The sequence below is a fragment of the Pseudoliparis swirei genome, chromosome 8 (genome assembly GCF_029220125.1).
Source record: "Pseudoliparis swirei isolate HS2019 ecotype Mariana Trench chromosome 8, NWPU_hadal_v1, whole genome shotgun sequence".
NCBI lineage: Eukaryota > Metazoa > Chordata > Actinopteri > Perciformes > Liparidae > Pseudoliparis > Pseudoliparis swirei.
In genome coordinates this window covers 3,175,260-3,198,033 of record NC_079395.1, presented here as the reverse complement: position 1 = coordinate 3,198,033, position 22,774 = coordinate 3,175,260, and the positions used below count along the sequence as shown (strand labels likewise).

The following is a 22,774-nucleotide window of genomic DNA, read 5'->3' as shown; positions in this document are numbered from 1 at the left end:
GTGCTCTCCACACACACACACACACAGGTGTACTCTCACACACAAGGTGTACTCACACACACACACACAAAAGGTGCACTCTCCACACACAAAGGTATACTCTCTCACACACACACACACACACACAAAGGTGTACTCTCTCACACACACACACAAAGGTGTACTCTCACACACACACACACACAAAGGTGTACTCTCTCACACACACACAAAGGTGTACTCTCACACACACACACACAAAGGTGTACTCTCTCACACACAAAGGTGTACTCTCACACACACACACAAAGGTGTACTCTCACACACACACACAAAGGTGTACTCACACACACACACACAAAGGTATACTCTCTCACACACACACACAAAGGTAACCTCCTCACACACAAACACCATCACACACAAAGGTGTACTCTCACACACACACACACAAGGTATACTCTCCACACACACACACACACAGCTGCACTCACACACACACACAAAGGTATACACACACACAAAGTGTACTCACACACACACACACAAATACTCTCTCACACACACACACAAAGGTGTATACCTCTCACACACACACACAAGGTATACTCTCACACACACACACAAAGGTGTACACACAGGTGTCACTCTCACACACACACAGGTGTACTCTCCACACACACACACACACAAAGGTATACTCTACACACACACACACACACAAAGGTATACTCTCACTCACACACACAGGTATACTCACACACACACACAAAGGTCACTCTCACACACACAAGGTATACTCTCACACACACACACGTTGTCTACTCTCACACACACACACAAAGGTACCTCACACACACACACAAAGGTACTCTCACACACACACACACAAAGGTGTGACACACACACACAAAGGTGTACTCTCACACACACACACACACAAAGGTGTACTCTCACACACACACACAAAGGTATACTCTCACACACACACACACACACACAAAGGTTAACCCTTTTTCCCACACAACCCCCCCTGCCCCCCCAACACCGGTATTCCCCCCAAAAAAGGTTAAAAAAAAAGGTTTCCCCCCAAAACACACAAAAAGGTTTTCCAAAAAAAAAGGTTTCCCCCCCCCCGGTTTTGGTTCCCCCCCCTGGTTTTTTTAAACAAAAAAATTACCTCCCCAAAAAACCCCCACCAAAAAGGTGTTTCACAACCCCAAAGGAACCCCAAAAAACCAAAAATTTTCTCCCCCCACACAAAAAATTAATTTTAACACACAAAAACCCCACACACACAGGTTCCTCCACCCCACAGGTTTAACAACACACACAAACTCCCAAAACCCCAAAGGAAAAAAAAAAAGGGATATTCAAACAAAAAAAGGGGCCCACAAAAAAGGAATTAAAAAAAGGTTTTAAAAAAAAAGGTTATTTTCCCCAAAACCCCCGGTTATTTTCACCAACAAAAAGGGTTTTTAAAAAAAGGTTATTTAAAAAAAAGGAAAAAAACCCAAATATTTAAAAAAAAAGGAATCCCACAACACCAAAATCTCCCCAAAAACCCCAAATTCTCTCAAAAACACCTTCCCCCCCCCCCTTTTTTTAAAAAAAAAAGGTATCTCCCCCAAACCAAAACCCCCGGTTTTTTCCCCAAAAAGGTTAACTTTTTAAACCCCAAAAGGGGAAACTTAAAAAAAAACCACACCGGGGTTCTTCCCAAACAAACCACCAAAGGTATACTCTCACCACAACAACGGTTTCCACCAACACCAAGGGTACCCCCCCCCCCCCCCACACACACACACAACTTAACCTCCCCCACCCCACACAAAAAAACCCACCCATTTTTTCAACCAAAAATACCCCCCCCAAAGGTGTCTTTTTTAAAAAGGTTTCCCCAAAACCAAAGGATATTCAACCCCCAAAAAGGTTCCCCGAAAAAGGAAAACACAAAAGGAAAAAAAAAAAACAAAAAGGGTATTTTTACAAACAACGGGCCCAAAAAAAAATACTTTTAAAACGAAAGGAACTAAAAAACAAAGGGAAAAAAAAAAAAAAAGGTGTCTCCCCCCCCCGGGTTTCCCACAACACACACACACACAAAAACCCCAACACACAGGAAAATAATTTTGTTTTTTTGGGGTTGGGGGTTTTGGTTTCCGTGGGGTCAGTAGTTTTCCCCCAATAATTTTTTGGGGGCTTTTTTTGTTTTTGGGGTGTTTGGGGAAAATCATTCCCAAAACCCCCCCTTCCCAGCGCACTTTGGGGAACCGGGGCGAAGCACGGGGGGGGAAAAAGGGAAAACCAAACCCCCAAAGTGGGTGGGGGGGGTTTTTGGAATTCTGGCTTAGGGGGGGCCCACCAGGGAAAAAAAAGGGGGGGGGGGATTTTAAAGGGGGAAAAAGGGAAAGGAAAATTAAAAAAAGGGGGGGTGGTTTGAGTGTTTGAATTTTGAAAAAGGGCCCTTGTTTTTTTTGGGTAAAAAACCCCCTGGGCCGGGAACCCAGTGGACGGTTTGTTTGGGTGGGCTCTTTAAATCACTCAGAGGAACAGGAAAGCGGGGCCTTTGGTCCCTGAGACAAAGCCCCTTTTTTTAAAAATCCTCCCCTCCCCTTTCCCCCATTTCAAGGGGGAGGCCCCCCCCCCCCCCCTCCTCCCCCCTCCCCCCCTCCTTTTTTCAAAAAAAACCCAAACCCAAATTTTCCCTTTTTTTTCCCAAACAAAAAGGGAAAATTTACCCGCTGCCACCGGGGGGAAAAGGAGGGAAAAGGGGGGGAAAAAGGGAAGGGGGGGGGCAGTTTTTAAAAAAAAACGAGACAGCCAAAAGGAAATACATTGTGCCCGGAAAGGAGAAAAAAAAAAAAAGGGGGGAGGGGGGAGAGGGGGGGAGGGGGGGGGGCCCCCCCTTTTTGTTTTCCCCCCCCCCCCCCCGCAAAGGTTTTTTTAACCCGGGTGCACTTTTGGACCTGCTCTTTTTTCTTTCCCCCTTTGTCTTTTTTTTCTTCTCTCTCCTTCTCTCTTTCTCCGGGGGGGCCCCTTTGCCCCACTTCCCTCTCTTGGTGTTATCCCCCCAGGTAACCCCACCCTGCTAAAGACCCAGGTGTTTGTTCCAACTAACTTTAACGGGCCCGTTTAGCTTGACAAAAAAAGAAAAAGCCCATTTTTAAAGGAAAAAATTTAACCCCATTTTGTGGGCCCCCTTCCATGTTAAATTTCCCCCCCCCGGGATTACCCCCCACAAACCAAAATTTCCTGGGCCGTCAAAATTGGAAGCTTGGGTTTTGGTTTTTGCGGTTTCCTTTTCCCCCTCGCTTTAACCACTTTTTTTTCTGATGCCAAGCTCCCTTTTTTTACCCTCCTTTTCCCCTTTTTCCCCCCTCTTTTTCCCAACGCTTTTTGCCCCGCCCCCCCCTTTCCCCCTTTCCCCCTCCCCCTTCCCCCTCCCCCCCCAGGATTTTCCCCCCCAAAACAAAGGGGCTAATAAACCCTGCCCACCCCATGTTGAATTCTTGGGCTCAAAAAAGAGGCGGGGTCCCTCCCCCTCTTTCGGGGACGCTGAAAAATCGCGGGGGGTTTTTTGGCGCGGAAGGGAAGAAAAGAAACAGGAGGGGGAAAACCCCGTTTAAGGAAAGGGGGGGAAGGGGGGGGAGGGGGCCCTTCAATTAGGTGTGTGTTCCGGAATTTTGCCCCGGGTGAGCCCATCCATCAGGGTCCTTTTTTTGCCTTTTTTTCTTTTTCTTCTTTTCTTCCTTTTTTTTTTTTCCCCTTCCTTTTCCTTTTTGCTTTTTTTGTTTCTTTCCCTTTTTCCTTTGCTAAATTTTTTATTAAATTTGCTTAAAGGGGATGAGGCCCCAAAAAAAATAAGCTTTGGCATTTAGCCTACAACACAAAAAAGGGCCCCACAAAAACGTAGTGAAAAGGGGAAAATTTTAATTCCCTTCCCCCCCAAAAAAACCCCACCCATTTAGTGGGGCCTTTTGGGGGGTTTTATCCTAGCGGTTTTTTCGTAAATTCATTTTAGGGCCAAACTCCCTTACTTCCCCCTTTGCTGCCCTCCGGGGCCCCTTTTAAACCTTTTCATAACCCCCGAGGCCCAGGGGGGATTCGGGAGGTTCTCCCCTCGGGACCCACGGATGGGGGGAATTAAATCCAAACTTGGTTTGAAGAGTTTTTCTCCATCACATGTGAATCCTTTTCGCCCCTACAAAAGAAAACAGTGGTCCTGACTGGGGGAAATTTCCTGCCCAACCCCCAATTGGGGGGGGGTCGCCCCCCAAGGGGAAAAAGGGAAACCCGGATTTTCCCAAGCCATCATAAGGACCCTGAAAAGGGGGGTTGTTTTCTCAAAATTTTTAGGAATTTTGTCGGCCCAGAGTTCCCCAGAGCTTAAAAATTCCCAAAACCTCGAGGTTTTAAAAACAAAAAGAGAAGAGTTTTGAGATAAATATAAAATGCTTTCCGGGGGGCCTTTTTAATTTTTTTTTAAAAAATTGAAAAAAAAACCCCAAAATTTTTTGGGAAATCAAAAAATTTTTTGTTTTGCTGGTTTTTAATTTAAATTTGTTTTTAAAAATGAGGCCAAAATTCCCTCTCCCTCACTTTTTGGGAAAAGTCCCCCCAAGGAAAAAAAAAAATTTTATTTTTTTCAAAATTTTGTTATTTTTGAGTCGTTTAAGGTTTTTATCCCAGGGAATTTCTTTGTTCTTAAAAACATTTTAACAAACAACAACATTCAACACGTTTCCAAAAGCTTAAATTTTACTTCCCCCGAAGTGGAGAATTTGGGAAGTGGCCAAAGGCCCGACGGGCTTGAACCCCCCAAACCCCCTTTGATTAAAGAGGACTGCTACCCACCCCCCCATGCCCTTTTTTATCCTTTTTCACACCGAATTTTTAAAACAAGGGCCCTATTTGGGGAAAGCCGGGACACCCTTTCGCAAGGATAAGTTTTTCCCCAAGCCATTGTTTTGGGGTTTTTTGGTTTTAGTCTGATTAGATAATAAAAGCTCCGATGAAAAAATTATTAGAGAAAACCTCTCTCATAGGACCCTTTTGGAAATGTTGTGCGGGGCTAAAGAAAGTTAATTGAATTTTGGGTTTTTTTTTCTTGTAAAGGCTCATGGCCAGGCTCTTTTAATTTTAAAAGGGGTTGATCGGGATTAACAAAAAGGTTTGGCCGAATAATTTTTAAAGCACTTTTTAACAAACCCCACCATTCACCTAAAAAGTCTAAAATTACTTTTGCTTGAAAAGAAGATACCGGGCGCGTGACCCCGGTCGAGTAAAAGATTTATACAATTCAGTTTTGAAACCACACGAATAAAATAAAAATTAAAATTTAAATTAGATTCAATTTTTATGAGATTTAAAAAATCTCGATATTTTAATTGAGCATCCATTATAAAAAGAAATCTTAAAAATGTAAAGGATTTTTAAAAATGAATTCTTATTAAAAATATTTTTTTTTTATTTTCCCTTCCCCCCATTTGGAAGAACTCATTTATTCTGGGTTTTTATGAGGCAAAATTGTAATTTTAAACGTTAACAAATGGTTCCAACCCCAAAAGATTATGCAACGAGACATGATGGAGGAACACAGTGTGACCTCCCCATATATTAACCCTCGTTTTGATTTCCCCTCTGATATTTAAAAAAATATTTTTTTTATAATAATTAATTAATAAAATTTGTTTTTTGGGACCAAAAGGGGGGCCCCTTAAAATGAAGGGATTTTAAAAAACCAAAATGGAACCTCCTTCCATGAGAAAAAACCCATAGCCTGGGCCAGGAGGGTGTCCAAAAGGAACCAGGTGAAAAATGGTTTAAAAAAATTATAAGAAAAATTAAACAATTTTAAAAATAAAAAATTTCTTTTTCTTTTCGGGATTTCATTACAATTTAACAAATATTTTTTATTTTTTAATATTGCTTCCTTCCAAAAACCCTTAAGAAACTAAAATCCTTTTAAAAAAAACATAAAAAATTTTTAAACGGGGAAAACAAAATCATTGGAATTAAAAAATGGAAACAATTTAAATTTTTATTTTTTTTTTTTAGCAATAAAATTTTTTAAATTTTAAAATATTTTTGTTTTTTAGAAAAAAAAATTTTTGTGCTTTTTTTTTTTTTGAATTTTGGGCTTAAAAAATAAAGAATTTTTTAAAATTCAATTTTTGAATTTATATATAAAAATAAAATTATTATTTTTTAAATTTAAAAAAAAATTTTTTTAAAATTTTAAACAAATAAATTAAATTTGTTTAATTAATGAAAAAAAAAATTTTATTTTAAATTTTGTTTGGATTCTTTTTTTTTTTACGAAGAAAATCAAATTTATTTAAATTTAAAATTTTAAAAAGTTACTATGGGGTATTAAAAAATACTTGAATTTCTAATTAATGAAAAAATTAATTTTTTTACCCTTACAAAATATTTATAAATTTTTTTTTTGGTCGGGGAAAATATTAAAATTTTATAATAGGTTTTAAGTTTTTGCTGTTAAATCACAATAAAAAAAAGAATAAAATTGAATATTTATTATTTGAAAATAAAATATAATTTTTTTAATTAATTAAAAAAATTTAAAAATTTACCAAATTTAATTTTCTGAAAGTCCTTATTTTTCAAATTTTTTTTGTTGGGGGTTAAATTTTTTTGGGGGTTTTTTTCAAGGTTTTCTGGTTGGCCCCAAAACCCCAAAAAGCAAAACCCCTTACTGGTTTAGAAATAAAATAATAGTGGGTAGGAAGTTCCCAACTTCTTCCCCAGCATTTAGAAAAAAAAGCAAACGGTGAACCGACCCAGACTTTTTGTTTTTTTAAATGTCATGTTTTACATTCTATCGGCCGTCCCTGTTATATTTCAACATGTTTGTGTGGTTTTGCGGTTTTAACGCCCTTGGTGCCGGCCCCCGCTCCCTTTTTCTAAAAATGGCGGTCAAATTTTTATTTCCCGGCCCTCGGTAATTAAAGCAGGGCTAACCGGAGGTTTTTTCCCAACAACACCCACCCCCCCCCACACTGTATCATGATCATTTGTTTTCGGCCCTCTCCGTGTTTTGTTTCCCGGCCCTCTGTGGGGGGCAGCTGGGGGCAAAAAAACCTGAGCAGGATCTGTCAATCTGTGTCTCGCGCCCCCCGGCCCGGGGGCCCCAAGGGCCGGGGGGCCTGGGGCGCAAGGGCCGACTGTTCAGGAGAAGGCCCCAGCCCGGAAGGGGAGGTTGAGCCCCAAGACGCTGCTGGGGGCGGAAAACTCGGGGATTTGGAGGTGTCCTCAAAACGTGTTCAAGAAATTGACTTCTTTTTGTTTGTCCCTTTCAAAAACCGTTTCATTTTAATAAACTCAAAATGTTTTCCCCAACCCTATCCCCTTTTCTCCAAACCCAACCCTCAGACCCTCCTCCCCCCCAAACCCCCGACCTCCTCCCCCCCCTTTCCAGACCCCCAGACCCCCAGCCCCTCCTCACCCCCCAGACCCTCACCCCTCTTCACCCTAAATCCGGACCCAGATTTCCTTCATTAATTCATCTCATTGGAAGTTTGAAGCACGGGCCGGGAGTTGGGGGTTCCCTTAAATTCCCAACCCCATGAGTTAAAGCAGGGGAAAACGGATCTGGGGTTCCTGAAGCCCCAACACACACACACACGCACACACACACACACACACACACACACACACGCCTTCTCAGGCAGCGGCGTTTACAGGTGACGGGGCTGGTGAATGGTCTATTTGTCCAGCAGACAAGAGAACGTCCCCCCCCCCCCCCCGCTAACGGCGCGTGGCTCTGCGGCCCGTTGGGAACCCGTGGTCGTTCATCACGGTCATCACGCTGAGCGAGGACGGCCTCGTGTCCATCCGGCGCTCCTTAGCGCCTCGCGGAGAGATCCAGGAGGTCAACCCCATGGAGGAAATACTATTTATAATCTAAATATCTGTCCTCCCCCCCCCCCCCCCTCAGGAGACACCGGGCAGTCCTCTGGGCGGCAGTCAGCTGACCATGAACACCTCCCTGGACGACCACGAGCGCCGCATCTCACACTCGCTGTACGACGGCCTGGAGGGACTCGACGACAACCTGATGCCCCGGCACGGCATGATGCCACGCACCATCGGTGAGAGGGAGGGGGAGGGAGGGAGGGAGGGAGTGTGTGTGTGTGTCTGTGTGTGTGAGTGTATCAGATTGTGTGTGTGAGAGAGAGTGTGTGTGTGTATCTGTGTGAGAGAGTGTCTGTGTGAGAGTGTGTGTGTGTATCTGTGTGAGAGAGTGTCTGTGTGAGAGTGTGTGTGTGCGTGTCTGAGTGTGTGTGAGTGTGTGTGTGTGTGAGAAAAAGAAAGGAAAAAAGAGATTAGCAAGCATTTTTGTATCCGTGTGTGTGAGAGCTTCTCAGGCATCCGGACAGTGTGTGTGTGTGTGTATTGTGTGTGTCTGTAATGTGTGTGTGTGTGTGTGTTGGGTTTGAATGATGGATGGATGGATGTGCGGTGAAGATGTTTTACACCATTTTTTCTGATAAATTATTGCAAGCAGGTTGATAAAGTTTCCTGAAACATCCAAAACGCTCTGAAGGAAGTTTGAAGTCAACTCGACGAGTTTCAATCTATTTATTCTTTCTTCTCTCCTCCAGCCTCGTTACTCAATACGGCGCCACCTTCCAGTATCAACTCGGTTCCCCTCCCATGCACACGGTGTGACATTGACCCCGTGTTGTTTGTTCAAACAATAAATAAATAAATGTGTTCTGACTGACAGACGTGTTAATAGGTGACGATCCAGCTCGGCGGCTGTGATCAGCCACGCTTCACAAACACAGGGCTCGTAATGAGCGTGCAGGGTCATGGGGGGGGGGGGGGGGCTGCTCAACGCTGGCAAATGATATTGTTGCCATGGCGACCAGGAGCTGATGTTCTGTGTGTCCAGTGCTTTAAAAACGGTCCTTCCTGTATGAATGTCAGTAAATACGACTCGTGATTATTATATATTGATTTGTATTGTCGGTTCATTTGACGATTATGTCTAGAACATTTTTTAGAAAATTGGGAAAAAGTTACTTTAATTGTAATTATTTTTTCTCACAAATTACGTATAGAGGAGTACGAGAAAAAAGGATATATATATATTTTATATATATATAAATATACATGTTTTATATTTGTAAAAAAATATATATATATATTTATATATATTTTATATATATAAATATTCTTACAAGTTGTGAGAAAAAAAGAATTACACTTATCATAATTATTTCCCAATATTATATATTCTTAAAAAAGAAGAAAGGAAAAACAAGTTATATATATAACTTTTTTTTCCTTTCTTCTTTTTTAAGAAGCTGGAATCAGAAACTGTTGGCTTTTTTAAATGATCTACAATCTTAATTTAGTGCTTGACAACCAACTGGTTAACTGTAGCAGCTCTAGAATACATAACAAGTACCTGGAGAGGTGAAGAAAACACGGTTACCACGACAACGTGACCAAAGGGCGCAGAGAGAGAACAAATCTGATTAAATGACGGATTAAGAGCAAAAAGTAGTGATCGGTATCCTCTGAACAACCTCCCCCGGAAACACAACTTAACGTGGATCGGTTCTTATTATATATGAAACACGGAGGTCGTGACCCCGACTGACCTCTGTGGTCGCAGCATTTTGGGTTTCTAACCCACACAGACACTCCCCCTGCTCATCAAACACTCCATCTGCTTTATTTAATGTTTCCTCGCTGCTGGTTGTATAATAATAATAATCGTGTAATTTCAATTTAGTATTTTTCAGAAACGCACATATGATTGAAATGAAAACTTTTATTTCAGAGACAGAAATCTCGGGAAATAACGACAAAAAAAACGTGCGTGTCCAGACGCCACTAGAATCATCACAGGCTCTTCTTTGGGTTGTCTCGTGTGTATTTTGAGGGGAACCGGCGGAGTTACCGTTCCCACGCGCGGAACCTTTTTCTGCCCGGTAACAAACGATTCACAGACGGTTTTTTAACGTGCGTCGTCACGGAAGATACAAAAATCACCGTGAGAAAAAGAGTCTCAGCCGAGTCACATCTGGAGAGGAGCTTCTTCGTGTGTGTGTGTGTGTGTGTGTGTGTGTGTGTGTGTGTGTGTGTGTGTGTGTGTGTGTGTGTGTGTGTGTGTGTGTGTGTGTGTGTGTGTGTGTGTGTGTGTGTGTGTGTGTGTGTGTGTGTGTGTGTGTGTGTGTGTGTGTGTCGGTCGGTCGGTCGGTCTTTCCACAGTCACTTTTAACGCGCCCGGTCTCCGTGGCGACGGCGCCCCTGAACATGAATGATGCATCAGGTTTTCTCAGACGACATCGTTCCCATTCGGATCGTCGTGCAAGTTCTTTCCGGCGCCCCTCGGACCGCCGCCCGGCTCTGAATATTCCCGAGGACGAGAGAGAAAGAGCGACTTAATTATTCCTTCAGGCCGATAGCTTTCTCGGCCCGGCGCCCGGCGGCAATAACCTCCTCGCTAATTATGCAAATACGCCGAGACGAGAGACACAGAAACAACCTTGTGTTATTCTCACCTGATCTGCATTCTCATCTGGAACATCTTTTCATGTGTGTGTGTGTGTGTGTGTGTGTGTCCTCTCCGCCCACATGGCAGCGCTCTGCGTCGCTGGCGGACGGCCACCCTTGGGTGCTGGCACCAAAACAAAAGAGGCTCTTTCCCTCCTTTCAGAGAGGCGGCGGCTTCACGGTCCCTCCACTCAGCGGCTGCCAGCTGATTGTACGGCAGTGACTCACACCGCGCATTGCACTGCTTAGGGGAGTGGGATTAAGTGTGTGTGTGTGTGTGTGTGTGTGTGAGAAAGAGAGAGCGGGGCCCTGCTGTGTGAGAAGACTCACCCGAACTCCCAAATTCTCAGTGAATAACGAATGTAAAAAACCCAGCAGGAGGCCTGGAGGAACACACACACACACACACACACACACACACACACACACACACACACACACACACACACACACACCACTTCAGTTGGTGCAGTAAAGGTTGTGCTGAGTTAAGGGCGCGCACTCACACACTTTTACGATTGTATCCAGCACACTCGGTGTGTGTGTGTGTGTGTGTGTTACTGCCGCTCACAATAAATAACAATAGGGCGCTACTTATTCAATAGCGTCTCTTTAGTGTGGATGAATGGGATTATGTCACCATTTCAGACACACTCACGCACACACACACACGCACACACACACACACTTCATGGCACAAGACGCTGTTTTTCCTCCCTCTCAAAGCGAGGTGAAGAAAAGTACAAAGTGCATTAATGGGTTAATTTAACTGAAGGGTCACGTTGTAACTCCTTTAGTATTCGAGGGACAAATAACAAAGCGCGGTGACCGATGACTTTTTAAACTACCCCCCCTCCATTCCCTCCCTTCGGTGAGCCCCTCGGTGATGGGAAACGAGCCTCGGACCTCCAGGTCTCCGTCTCTAAAGCCCCCCGACAACACAAACAAAACCTTTATGATGCATTGAAGCCCCGCCACCCCCAATTTAAAAATACAGATTAAAGACAAAGTCATGCGCTGCATATCAAAAAAAAATTAAGCCTTGCTTTTCTAAAGCAGAGAAAGGGGACGTTTTATTTTTTAAAGCTTGAATTAATCGTCGCGCTGACACAGAAACACCATTGTGCCGGCTGCCAACTCCATCTGTATGCCGATTAACCAGGATCTTACTTACTTATTTATTTTTTATTTATTTATTTATTCAGTATTTATTTATTTAGTATTTATTCAGTATTTAGTATTTATTTATTTAGTATTTATTTATTTGGTATTTATTCATTTAGTATGTATTCATTTAGTATTTATTTATTTATTCACTATTTAGTGTTTAGTTATTTAGTATTTAGTTATTTATTCAGTATTTATTTATATATTTAGTATTTATTTATTTATTTTTCTGTATGAACTGGTGCTCGACACACAGCAGTGGCCTGTGATTCAGCCTCAGGCCGAGCAGCTGGTAACTGACCCGCTGCTCATGAGCTTTTTTATGTGTTTATTATTTATTTTAATATGTTGTCCTGGAGATCACACGCTTTCTCTGCTGTCCTCGTCGCGGCGTTATTAGATATTAATCCTTTGATCAACACACTGTTCACGCCGTCACGCGAACGTCTCACGGACCAAAAGACGGATTCCTTCCACGAAACATAAAAAAGATTAATTCAAAATTAATTATTATTTAAAAAAAGATTTCATATGAATATCATCAATATTATCTTCAAAGTACGGCGCCGGGGGCTAGCGGTTGATTAGCTTAGCTTAGCACAAAGACGGCTCGCCATCGTCCAAAGTCTCAGATTGACTCATTTTCATCTCGTCTCTCAGCTCTGCGTGAACACAAGTGAAACAAACATGGCCGCCGTTTGAAGGCTTTAAGGCTCTAAATGTTTGTGCTTCAACCATTTTTTGGCAAAACCGCAGCCAGAAGCAGCGGCTGCTCCGTCACGCTGGGTTGCCAAGCAACCAGGAACACAGAGGCACTGTGGGCAACACGTAGTTTCACTGTGATGCAACTCCTAACACCAGCTACAGACACCAGCTACAGACGCCAGCTACAGACACCAGATACAGACACCAGCTACAGACACCAGCTACAGACACCAGCTACAGACGCCAGCTACAGACGTCAGCTACAGACACCGGCTACAGACGTCAGCTACAGACGTCAGCTACAGACGTCGGCTACAGACGTCAGCTACAGACGTCAGTGTGTCCTCTGGCGACGGGGTTAACCTGTCCTCTCCCGTCCAGGTAACTACCAGCTGTCGCCCACCGTCAACATGCCTCAGGACGACACGGTGATCATCGAGGACGACCGCTCGCCGCCGCCGCCGCCGCTGTCCGACCGCTCGTCCTCCAGCTCCCACGACGACGTGGGCTTCGCCGCCGACACGCCGCCGTTACCGCCGCCGCCCGCCCCGGGTGACAGGTGAGAGGAACGCAGAGCCCGGAGTCAGGGAGGAGGAAGAGGAGGAGGAAGAGGAGGAGGAAGGATGCAGCGCTCTCTCTGGTTGTTGTTCTTCTTCTTCTTCTTCTCCTCCTCATCTCCTCTTTTTCCGCTCACTTTTACGTCGTATCTTCCTCTCATTATTTTCTCTGCCGTCTCGTTCTTCTGTTATTTTACATCTTACATTCTCTGAGCTTCTTTCTTTGACCCCCTTTATTCTTCCCGTCTTCCCTCCGTCGCTCTTTGAACTCCTTCTTCTTCTTGCTCTCCACTTTCCCACCTCTCCTAACTCTTTCCTAGATGTCCGTCTCTTGTTCACGGAGGTCTTTGAACTCCTCCTCATTCACAGCTCTGTTTCTCTGTTTATCCTCTAAGTGTCGACATGTGTCTCCTTTCATAAATGTCCAGCTCCGTGAACCCGGATGAAAGCGACCCGGACGCCAGTTTCCAGAGGGAGGGCTTCGGGCGCCAGAGCATGTCGGAGAAACGCACCAAGCAGTTCGGAGACGCCTCGCAGCTCGACATCCTCAAGACGCGCAAGTCCAAGAGCATGGACCTAGGTACGAGTCCTCAGAACCAACGGGGTCCACGTGGGCTTTAGAGTCCAGTCCAGGAGTGTGGACCTAGGGACGAGTCCTCAGAACCACATTTCTTCACGAGCCTCGGCTACTTCCTGAAAACCTTTTTTCCCAAACCAGACTTCCTGTTAACCTCGAGCTCTTGTCTCTGCATGTCCCCATGTGCTTCAGCCGCCCCTCCCATCCTCCCCTCTTCTATTTCGATGTACCCCCCCCCCCTTCTCCCCCCCCTCTCCTCCTGTCTCCCGTCCAAACTCAAGAACTTCCGCCGCCGCGTCGATTCACCTTGAGACGGCGCCGCTGATTGCTTTGGCCGACCAGCGCGCCGCCTCTCCGTGATCACATCTAATATCTAATCTCCCCCAACCAGACCCCCCCCCCCCTAGATACCAAAACAAGTCTTGATTGCTATCCTCAACCCCCCCCCCCCCCCTCTCTCCCCGCCTCCCCCTTTCCCCGCCTCCCGCATGGCGCCCGATGCTAATGGAGCCGCTCAGTGACGTTGTGGATGCCCGCATGTGGAATGTGTCGTTCTTGCACTAACTCCAGCCCCACGTGTCTGTACCCCTCCCCCCTTCTTTCCCCTCGCCTCTTTCCTCCTAACAGTAGCCGACGAGATTAACCTCACCCCCCGACCCTCCGCCAACGCAGGTAAGGCAGTGAGAAGGCGGAGCCGCCACTTTTCCTTTTATGTTCCCTCTCCAGCGACACGGCTCGGAGCCCCGAGGGTTACGAGTAGAGTTGGGGCTAGCGTTAGCTTGTAGCTAGCGTTAGCTACGAGCGCTACAGTCTAATATCTGTTTCTTGTCAGGCCAACAAATAATATATTAGCCATTATAAACATGTTTAAGCTAGCTCGTAGCTAGCGTTAGCTCGTAGCTAGCGTTGGCTCGTAGCTACGAGCGCTACAGTCTAATATCTGTTTCTTGTCAGTGCTCCACGAGAATGGCTTTTACAGGGAATATGGCCGAAGAGGTTTTTAATGACGTCCTTGTCAATCGTCGTTTTGTGTTTTATTTTTATTTTTTTATCGGTTCAGGCACCGTTTAGGCACCGATACCGGTTTAGCACCGGTACCGGAAAACCCCCAAACGATACCCATCCCTAGTACGAGGTGTTTGACTTGAGATACCGTTCCTTCAGAACGTCCTGCTGTATTACCACGTGATCCCTTCACATTCAGCGCATTCAGACTTAAAAACAGCGTAACCCGTCCATCAGAGGAGGAGGAGCGACCTGCACTGTCACGGCCCGTCCTGAATAACGCCGCGTGATGTCCATTCACAGCGTTTTATTCAGTACCACAACAGCAACGAGTCAAACTCACAGCTCTGCTGCTCTGAGAAACGCCGCCAAGGCACAAAAAACACATTTCAGACACTTGAAAACGAGAGCTCGCAGATTAAAAGCCGTACATCAGTTTAAATGCGGGCTATATTTTGTCTGCTTCCACGGCTCCGCCCATCAGACGGAGCTTTATTGTGTTATCTCTAACAAAACAAGTCGCTCTCCACCCAACGCCAGACAAACGGTCCCTGGAAGCCGGCGTCAATAAACGCTTTCAAATTAAAAGCACACTGGGAGAGGACGTAGATTGTGTCCCGTGAGCTGCCGACGGGGTGGGTGGGGGGGCTTTTAATTTGAAAATAACTCTGCAGGAAGCGTCGAGTCGCAGCGTGGCGCCTATTTGTGTTAATGAATGTTAATTAGTGGCGGAGACCAGCGGGCGGTGTTAATAAAGCGCAGCAGAGGAGAGTCGGACAGGAACGCGCCGGGGCGGTCGCCGTGGGAACGAACATCAGCAGACTGGAGATGGAGAATGCTGAGTTTGCGTTAACGGGGGAAGACGCAGTCGGCTCCACCTTAATATCGTGAAGCTCACTGGTGGGTAGATTACAAATAAAAGCCCGTCTCCAATATTGGATCCTGTTATCGACCACGTGGAGAGCGTTTCATCTTGGTGAATACAGGTCGTTGAAATAGTCCATTGTTCATGTCGTTCATCATTTGCCTTCAGCGCCCTCATAAAGTTCACAAAAAAACAGCGAAAATATGAATTATTATGTGTTTTTCTCTGTGCCGAGGAAAGTGCAAGCAGTGTTTGTATATCTTTTGAAGTCTGGGACCATGAGGAGTCTAACACTGGATGTCATCGCAGCTTCTCTTCAGACAGACTGTTTCAGATATGGCAGAGAGGCGGGAGGTTTGTTGTGTAGCGTGGAGACCGTCTGGTGAGAGGTCGGAAAACTGAGGCTAAAGTGTGGCAAGGGGGTCAAAAAGTGGCCGACGTTGATATTCCCGATATTATTTTAATACTTAAATAGTCTCGTGGCTCTGAAAAGTAAAAACTTTTGAGTCCTCCCGAAAATCCGCGGAGCGTCGGAGACGTCTTCTAAAGAGACTCGAGTCCAACGCCGAACCCCTCACCCTCTGGGAACGCGACCGCCAAAATAAAAGCTCCTCGTCGCTGCTTTTTTTTTTTACGCGGCGCTGTTGAGTCTAAAATAAATATTTATAAATGTTTTCTTTTCACTGACGGATGTTTAAGAGAGTATCTCTCTCCTGTGAACATTTCGAGGAATTCTGAATCTAATAGCCGTTCAGTTTGTTAATGTTGCGTGCGGCTAATAGATTTCACTTTAAGAGCGCACGGTTTATTTTCACTGTGTGGGGCCCCTCGTCTCCCTGGAGCCGGCCTGGTGAGGAGCCCTCTCTCCCCGAGTGAACACCAATGACCCGCGGGCCGTTTCCCCAGAAGCCTAAACAACGTCCTGCTAGGAACTCGCCCCCCGGGCCGAGATTGGCCGAGAGGTTTATTGACTCGGGGCCACCGCCATGTGTCGAGCAGATGGCGGAACTTCATGCAAAGTTTTTATTTTATTCACCGTGAATCTCATTTTGGGGACGTTAATCGGAGCTGTGCTACACGCCCCCCCCCCCCCCCCCCCGTAAAGCCGGTGGCTGCTTAACTTGTTTTGGGGATCGTGTTTATCTGCACAGGAGTGGGAGTGGCACTCCTGTGCAGATACACCGGCACAGATTACTCAGAACGGACTGGCTGGTTGCCAGATTGGAAATAATCCCCCTTTTTAAATTTCTGTCAGACACTGTGTTCCCAGACCAGTTTTATGGCCAAAAAAAAGAAAAAAGAATTGACAACAAATTGACACTTTTTGGAGTATTATATTGCAAATATACCTAAATATAATCCGTAGGACTTTTTCTTATTCCAAATATACTTAAATACCTTCTCTGTAGGACTTTTCTTGAGTATTGTATTCCCAAATATCCCTAAATCACTAAACTCTGTTGGAATTTTTTATTCAAAATATCCCTAAATACACTGGAGAACTTATTTTTATTCCAAATATCCCTTAATAGACTTTTTGTTGGACTTTTCTTGAGTATTTCATTCCAAATATCCCTAAATACACTCTGCAGGAATTTTCTTTTGTATTATATTCCAAATACCCCTACATACGCACTATGTAGTACTTGTATTGAGTTATTTGATTCCACATATCCCTAAATACACTCTCTGTAAGACAGGAGTTCATCGCCGGGTTATTGGAGCGTCTCTGAAGAGACGATAAGTTTGTCTCGTTGGCGACTGAATCCGTCAGATCTCCAACGCCATGAAAATATATTTTCTTCTCCTCCTCCTCCCGCCGCTGAAGTGTGACTAGTGAATGGCGCCTGGCGACGCCTTTCATATGAAGTGGGCGTGCGGCGTGAAAAAAAGCCTCAGTGAGACGTTCAGGGACCGGACGGCTGCTGAGAATGAATGAGAGCCCGTTGGCTCACTGGCTTCTATTTCTGATCTTATTATTAGTATCTTAGTCTGGTAATTGTTTATTATTTTTAATTGTTTGCTCGCTTCCAGACTTGCTGTCTGCATATATTTGAATATATTTTGTATCCCAATTGAACGAGATCATTGAAATCACAAAAGAAAAAGAAAAAGAAGCTGTCTATCTAATTAGTTCTTTTTCTAAAGGCCACTGTAGCTTTAAATGAAAGTTCCTCAAACGGTCCCTTCTCCTCTTTCCTCTCTCTGTCTCTCTCTCTGTCTGTCTCTCTCTCTCTCTTTCTCTGTCTCTCTGTCTCTGTCTGTCTCTTTTTTCTCTCTCTTTCTCTGTCTCTCTCTCTCCCTCTCTCATTCTCTCTCTCTCTCTCTCTCTCATTCTCTCTCTCTCTCATTCCCTCATGTCTCTCCATCAGGCCTTGTGTGCGTCCTGACACCACCCCAGACATTACGACTCCTCCGTTTACCTCCACACCTCCTCGTCTCTCCTCTCTCCCCCCACCCCCCCCCCCCCCCCGCCGTGTCTCGCGATGTGCAAAGGAGCCATATGGGAAACTCAAAAGTTAGGCCCCGCCCCCCGCTGTGTAAAAAGAGTCTTAGTTTAATTAAACTGTCATGTTTCACCCGATTTTGCTGAAGATTATTTTCATGCAGGGCCACGTCGCGTGAATTGATTTTGTCGTCAGTCACACGCACACACACACACACACACGCACACACACACACACGCAATCGATCAGCCTCCTTCTCGGTTTAAATACGGCGTGCCGTTGTCAGAGTGGCTTATTGGTCCTCGGAGGTCCGGGCGTAGAGAGTTTCTTCTCCTTCGCTCGCTGAGCGGCGGCCTCCCTCATCCTGATTCCTCGTTTTACCATTTGCATTTACCTCGTGTGCGAACGCTAGTGTCCGGTCGGCTGTTAGCACATCCCAGAATGCACCACAAAAGCCCAAAATGTCTCAACGGGCTCCACGGTGTCGTCTCTGAGGTCAAACTCGGACCGCTTTAGTCGCTGGTCATTTTGGAGCTGGAAGGGGCGTGGCCTGTGGGAAAAAAAGTCTCTCTTAGTTACATCATAACATGACCTCATCCTCTCTTTCTAACCTTTATCTAACCAGGTGAGTCCCATTGAGGTTAAAAACTCTGTTTCCAGGGCGACCTGCACACGACGGGCAGATGAGAAACACGTAGTTAACAAACTAAAAACACACGGAGCAAGACGAGTTAAAAGAGACGGTGACGTAACCGAGTCACGATCGCGTTGCATCTCCCGCACGACATCATCCTTTTCAGGGTTCGTACGCTCATGGAAAACCTGGAAAAGTCATGGAATTTTAAAATGGTCATTTCCAGGCCTGGAAAAGTCATGGAAAAAACTAAAATCATAAAGGTTTTGGAAAAGTCATGGAAATGTGTTATAATCACATGTTCGTTTACGCCAAGTTTGAAATAATTAATATGTTTTTTAAAGAAAGACGCTCAAAATATCAGCCGGCGTACGCTCTCAATACGCTAAATTTTCTACATTTTTCATGTTTATACCGAGATTTCAGTTTGGTCCTGGAAATTTGGTTTAAAATCATGGAAAAGTCCTGGAAAGAGTTTGATTGAGGCAGCTGGTGACCTGAGATGACTGCCGTACTGCACACAACACCGCAGCGCACTCTATTGATGACGCGCCTGTATCGTCCAATCAGGTTCTTCCACGAAGGACGTGGGCCCGTCGCTCGGCCTGAAGAAGTCCAGCTCGCTGGAGAGCCTCCAGACGGCCGTCGCCGAGGTGACCCTCGACGGGGACCTCCCCTTCCACAGGCCCCGTCCCCGCATCATCCGGGGGCGGGGCTGCAACGAGAGCTTCCGGGCGGCCATCGACAAGTCCTACGACCGGCCGGTGGCGACGGAGGAAGACGACGAGGGCATGGAGACACGTAAGACCGGACGGACGCCATGTAGCTTTGTTTCCGGGGGCCCAGCGAGTCAACAAGACGCCCAAAAGCGTCCGTGTGGGGGCGTGTCCACGCCCGTCACCTCCACCTCACCCCTTGACGTAGCATGGCATGTGAACGTGTGCGATGGCGTTGCATTTGAACCGCTAACCCGACGCCTTGGCGACTAACACCTGGACGTGGCTTTCGTAGCGCGCATGGGACGTGACTAATGTCTGGAGGCCTGAGCATCGGGACGAGCGCCTGTGCACCGATACCACAATATGTCATGTTTCCGATTTTAATTAATTGAATTCTACTTTTATTAATTATATGGAAAGTTTATTCAAAATATTTCCTTTGGTACCACGATTATTATTATTATTTCTCAATGTGTACGTATCGGATCGCGTCGTGGACGTGACTTCAGCCTCAAATGTTGTAATCGTAGAATTAAATAAGAAAAATCTTTCATTCAAAGTTCACATATGGGCACAAAACCAACTGAAAGGGGAATAACAGCTAAAAAAATAATTAGGTGTTTTTCTAAAGTCCAATCAATACCCACCACAGAACCCTCGTTCAGAGTGAGATTCTATTACAATTAATATCCTTTTTTATAGCCCACATCATTTCCATGTCTACTTTCTGACGTTGGTCTCAGATTGAGGCGGCGTGTCCTATCCCATCGAGGAGTAATTCCCCTCTTTGAATCCGATGGTGGCTGAAGCTCTCTGAGGGTCACCTGACGCCTCGTTATTAAAAGAGCCTTTATGCACTGAAGTGACATAATAGCACATTGTTTACTTTGAGGCTTATGGATTTTAATATATATGTTTATATATATATTTATATATGTTTCTATATGTATTTGTATATATATAAATGTATATATGTGTGTATATATATGTATATATTTATTTAGATATTTATTTATATATGTATATATATATTTATTTAAATATATATATATTTATGTGTATATATTATATATATATATATATATATATATATATATATACTTCTTCATTGGTTAAAAAAGGCTGTCCTCCCTTCTCCCCTACATTTCTGTGTTCTTGACCTTTTTTATGTCTTTATTCTCTCTCTCTCCTCTCCCTCTCTCTATCTCTGTCTCTCCCTTTCTTTCTTTCTCCCCCCCCCCCCTCCCTCTCTCTCTCCAGTGGAGGAGGACACGGAGGAGAGCTCCCGGTCGGGGCGGGACTCCGTGTCCACGATGGCCGACCAGACGCCGCTGACCGGCGGCGCCGAGCGGCCCCTGGTCAACGGCACCAGTCGCCCCAAAGAGGAGAAGAAGAAGGACAAAGAGAAAGGGGGGAAGGAGAAGGACAAGGACAAGAAGAAGAAGCAGGAGGAGGGCGGGAAGGAGAAGGAGAAGGGGAAAGCCAAGAAGGGCATGCTGAAGGGACTCGGGGACATGTTCAGGTAAGCCCCGCCCCTAAAGGTGTGAATCCAGGAAGCTTCTTGAGAGGGAAAACGTTCCCGTTACTTTTGAAAGGTTTGTGTGTTTTTATTTAAAAAGCTTCTCGGGGAACACAAACGAGTCAACTTGACCTTTGTGTTTATTTACCGCCATTAATTCAACAACAGCCTCCTCCAGCTCTCACCAGACACATCCCGCTAGTGGGAGGCCACTCTTTCCCTCCCTTTTCTCCCCATCCCTCCCTTTACCGCGTCGGTGTCCAGGTCATTTTGGTCCGTCCTCCCTCCCTCTTTCCGATTGGCCGAGAGGCCGTGTAATATAGCCGTGTGTCATATCAGCCAAAGTGGCCGTGACGGGGAGAGAAAACAGGGACTGCTCTCTGAGGGAGGGATGAGGTCCATAGAGAGGGGGAGAGAGAGAGAGAGGGAGGAAAAGAAAAAAGAAGGGCGGGACAGAGACTGCTGATCACCTCGTGAGGGAAAGAGATGGAGTGAGATGTTTCATCCATAACCCTAAACGGTTAATGTTATAATAATATCCTCCGCTGAAGGTCCACTCGCCCCCCATCCCTTTCTCCCCCCTCCTTCCCTGCCTCCCTCCATCTCTCCATCCCTTGCGCTCTCTCTCCCTCCGTCCCTCCTTTGCTTCCTTCCTCCTTCCATCCTTCTCTCTCCCCCTCGCTCTCTTCTTCCCTCACTCTCTTTCACTCTCCTTTCCTCCCTCTCTCTCTTTTCTTCCATCCCTCCCTGCCTCCCTCCATCCCTCCCTCTCTCCTTCCTTCCCTCTCTCCCTCGCTCAATCATAGCTTTGAAATAAAAATGTAAATTTTTATTATTTTTTCATCAACGTGTCTAAACTGAGCTCAAAAAAATAATAATTCATAATCACAAATAATTAGAAATACCACCAGCACAATATTTAGTAGAGCACAATTCAATTCAGTTTATTTGTAAAGCCCAATTTCACAAATTACAAATTTGTCTGAGTGCTTTGCAATCTGTACACATAGACATCCCTGACCTTTGACCTCACATCGGATCAGGAACAACTCCCAAATAACCCTTCATGGGAAAAAAGTGAAGAACCCTTCAGGAGAGCATCAGAGGAGGATCCCTCTCCAGGATGGACAGAACAATAGATGTCATGTGACCAGAAGGACAGATTAGAGTTAAAATACATTCAATGAATGTGACAGAGTGTATGAATAGTTGGTAGTCGGCATATTCCACGATCCAGACCTCCACGATCCATCAGGCAGATGGCGGTAGAGAGGAGGAGTGGGCGGAGTCTCAACAGTGGGCAGAGTCTCAACAGGCCAGTGGCGTAGTTGGTGGCAGGAATTCCATGACCCAGACCTCGATGATCCATCAGCAGATAGGATCTATGTCCACACACACATAGAGACACACACACACACACATATATATATATATATATACTGGCGCCATCGGTGTCACTGCGCTCTGATTGGCTGAATGTTGGCCCCATTACAACCGCCTGGCGTTTGATCGGCGCCCAGCGGTCCCTGGGAGCGGGGCCCCGAAATAACCACGAGGGCCGCCTCCCACCCGTCTGCACGCCTCGAGTTCACACACGCAGCATCGTGGAGGGCCCGCCACAAGAGGGCCCGCCACGGGGCCCCAACGCCATCGACCAGCTTCGAGGCTCAGGCGCTGTCTCAGACCGGCAGCCGGATGAAGAAGAATGTTTGTTTTGTTATTTCAACAATTGCCAAAAAGCTTCACAAGGCGTCATTATCGTCACATTTCGTCTTTCCCGACGGCCCTTGAACGCATCTGTGACAAATGCTTCCGTCAGAAAAAAAACCGAAGCTTAAAATAGTTTTCACCTCACGTTAGTCGAGACGCCTCATTTAAAATCAGATAATCTTAAAAAAAACAACAATGTAAACTAATAAAAACATAAAATTCCTTTTAGAAATCATTTTTAATGGATTGTGTTTCCTTAGAGGTGCAGGACTCGGTGTCGTCACGGAGAAAACGAAAATGCAAATGTGGGCGTCGGCCTAAACCACGGAGGGCAGACGAGTCGAGCCACAAAACCGA

General features: G+C 45.4%; 1 protein-coding gene across 1 annotated transcript in view; it reads left to right on the top strand.

Annotated features, from left to right (window-relative positions):
* LOC130198373 (partitioning defective 3 homolog) overlaps nucleotides 1–22,774 on the top strand; it is a 174,476-nt gene that overhangs the window by 97,293 nt on the left and 54,409 nt on the right. Inside the window, exons 14-20 of the mRNA XM_056421526.1 lie at nucleotides 5,748–5,792; nucleotides 7,940–8,093; nucleotides 12,766–12,943; nucleotides 13,370–13,521; nucleotides 14,146–14,190; nucleotides 19,040–19,270; nucleotides 20,449–20,710. Of these exons, the coding sequence (XP_056277501.1) occupies nucleotides 5,748–5,792; nucleotides 7,940–8,093; nucleotides 12,766–12,943; nucleotides 13,370–13,521; nucleotides 14,146–14,190; nucleotides 19,040–19,270; nucleotides 20,449–20,710 (1,067 nt within the window). The remainder of the gene's footprint in view (nucleotides 1–5,747; nucleotides 5,793–7,939; nucleotides 8,094–12,765; nucleotides 12,944–13,369; nucleotides 13,522–14,145; nucleotides 14,191–19,039; nucleotides 19,271–20,448; nucleotides 20,711–22,774) is intronic.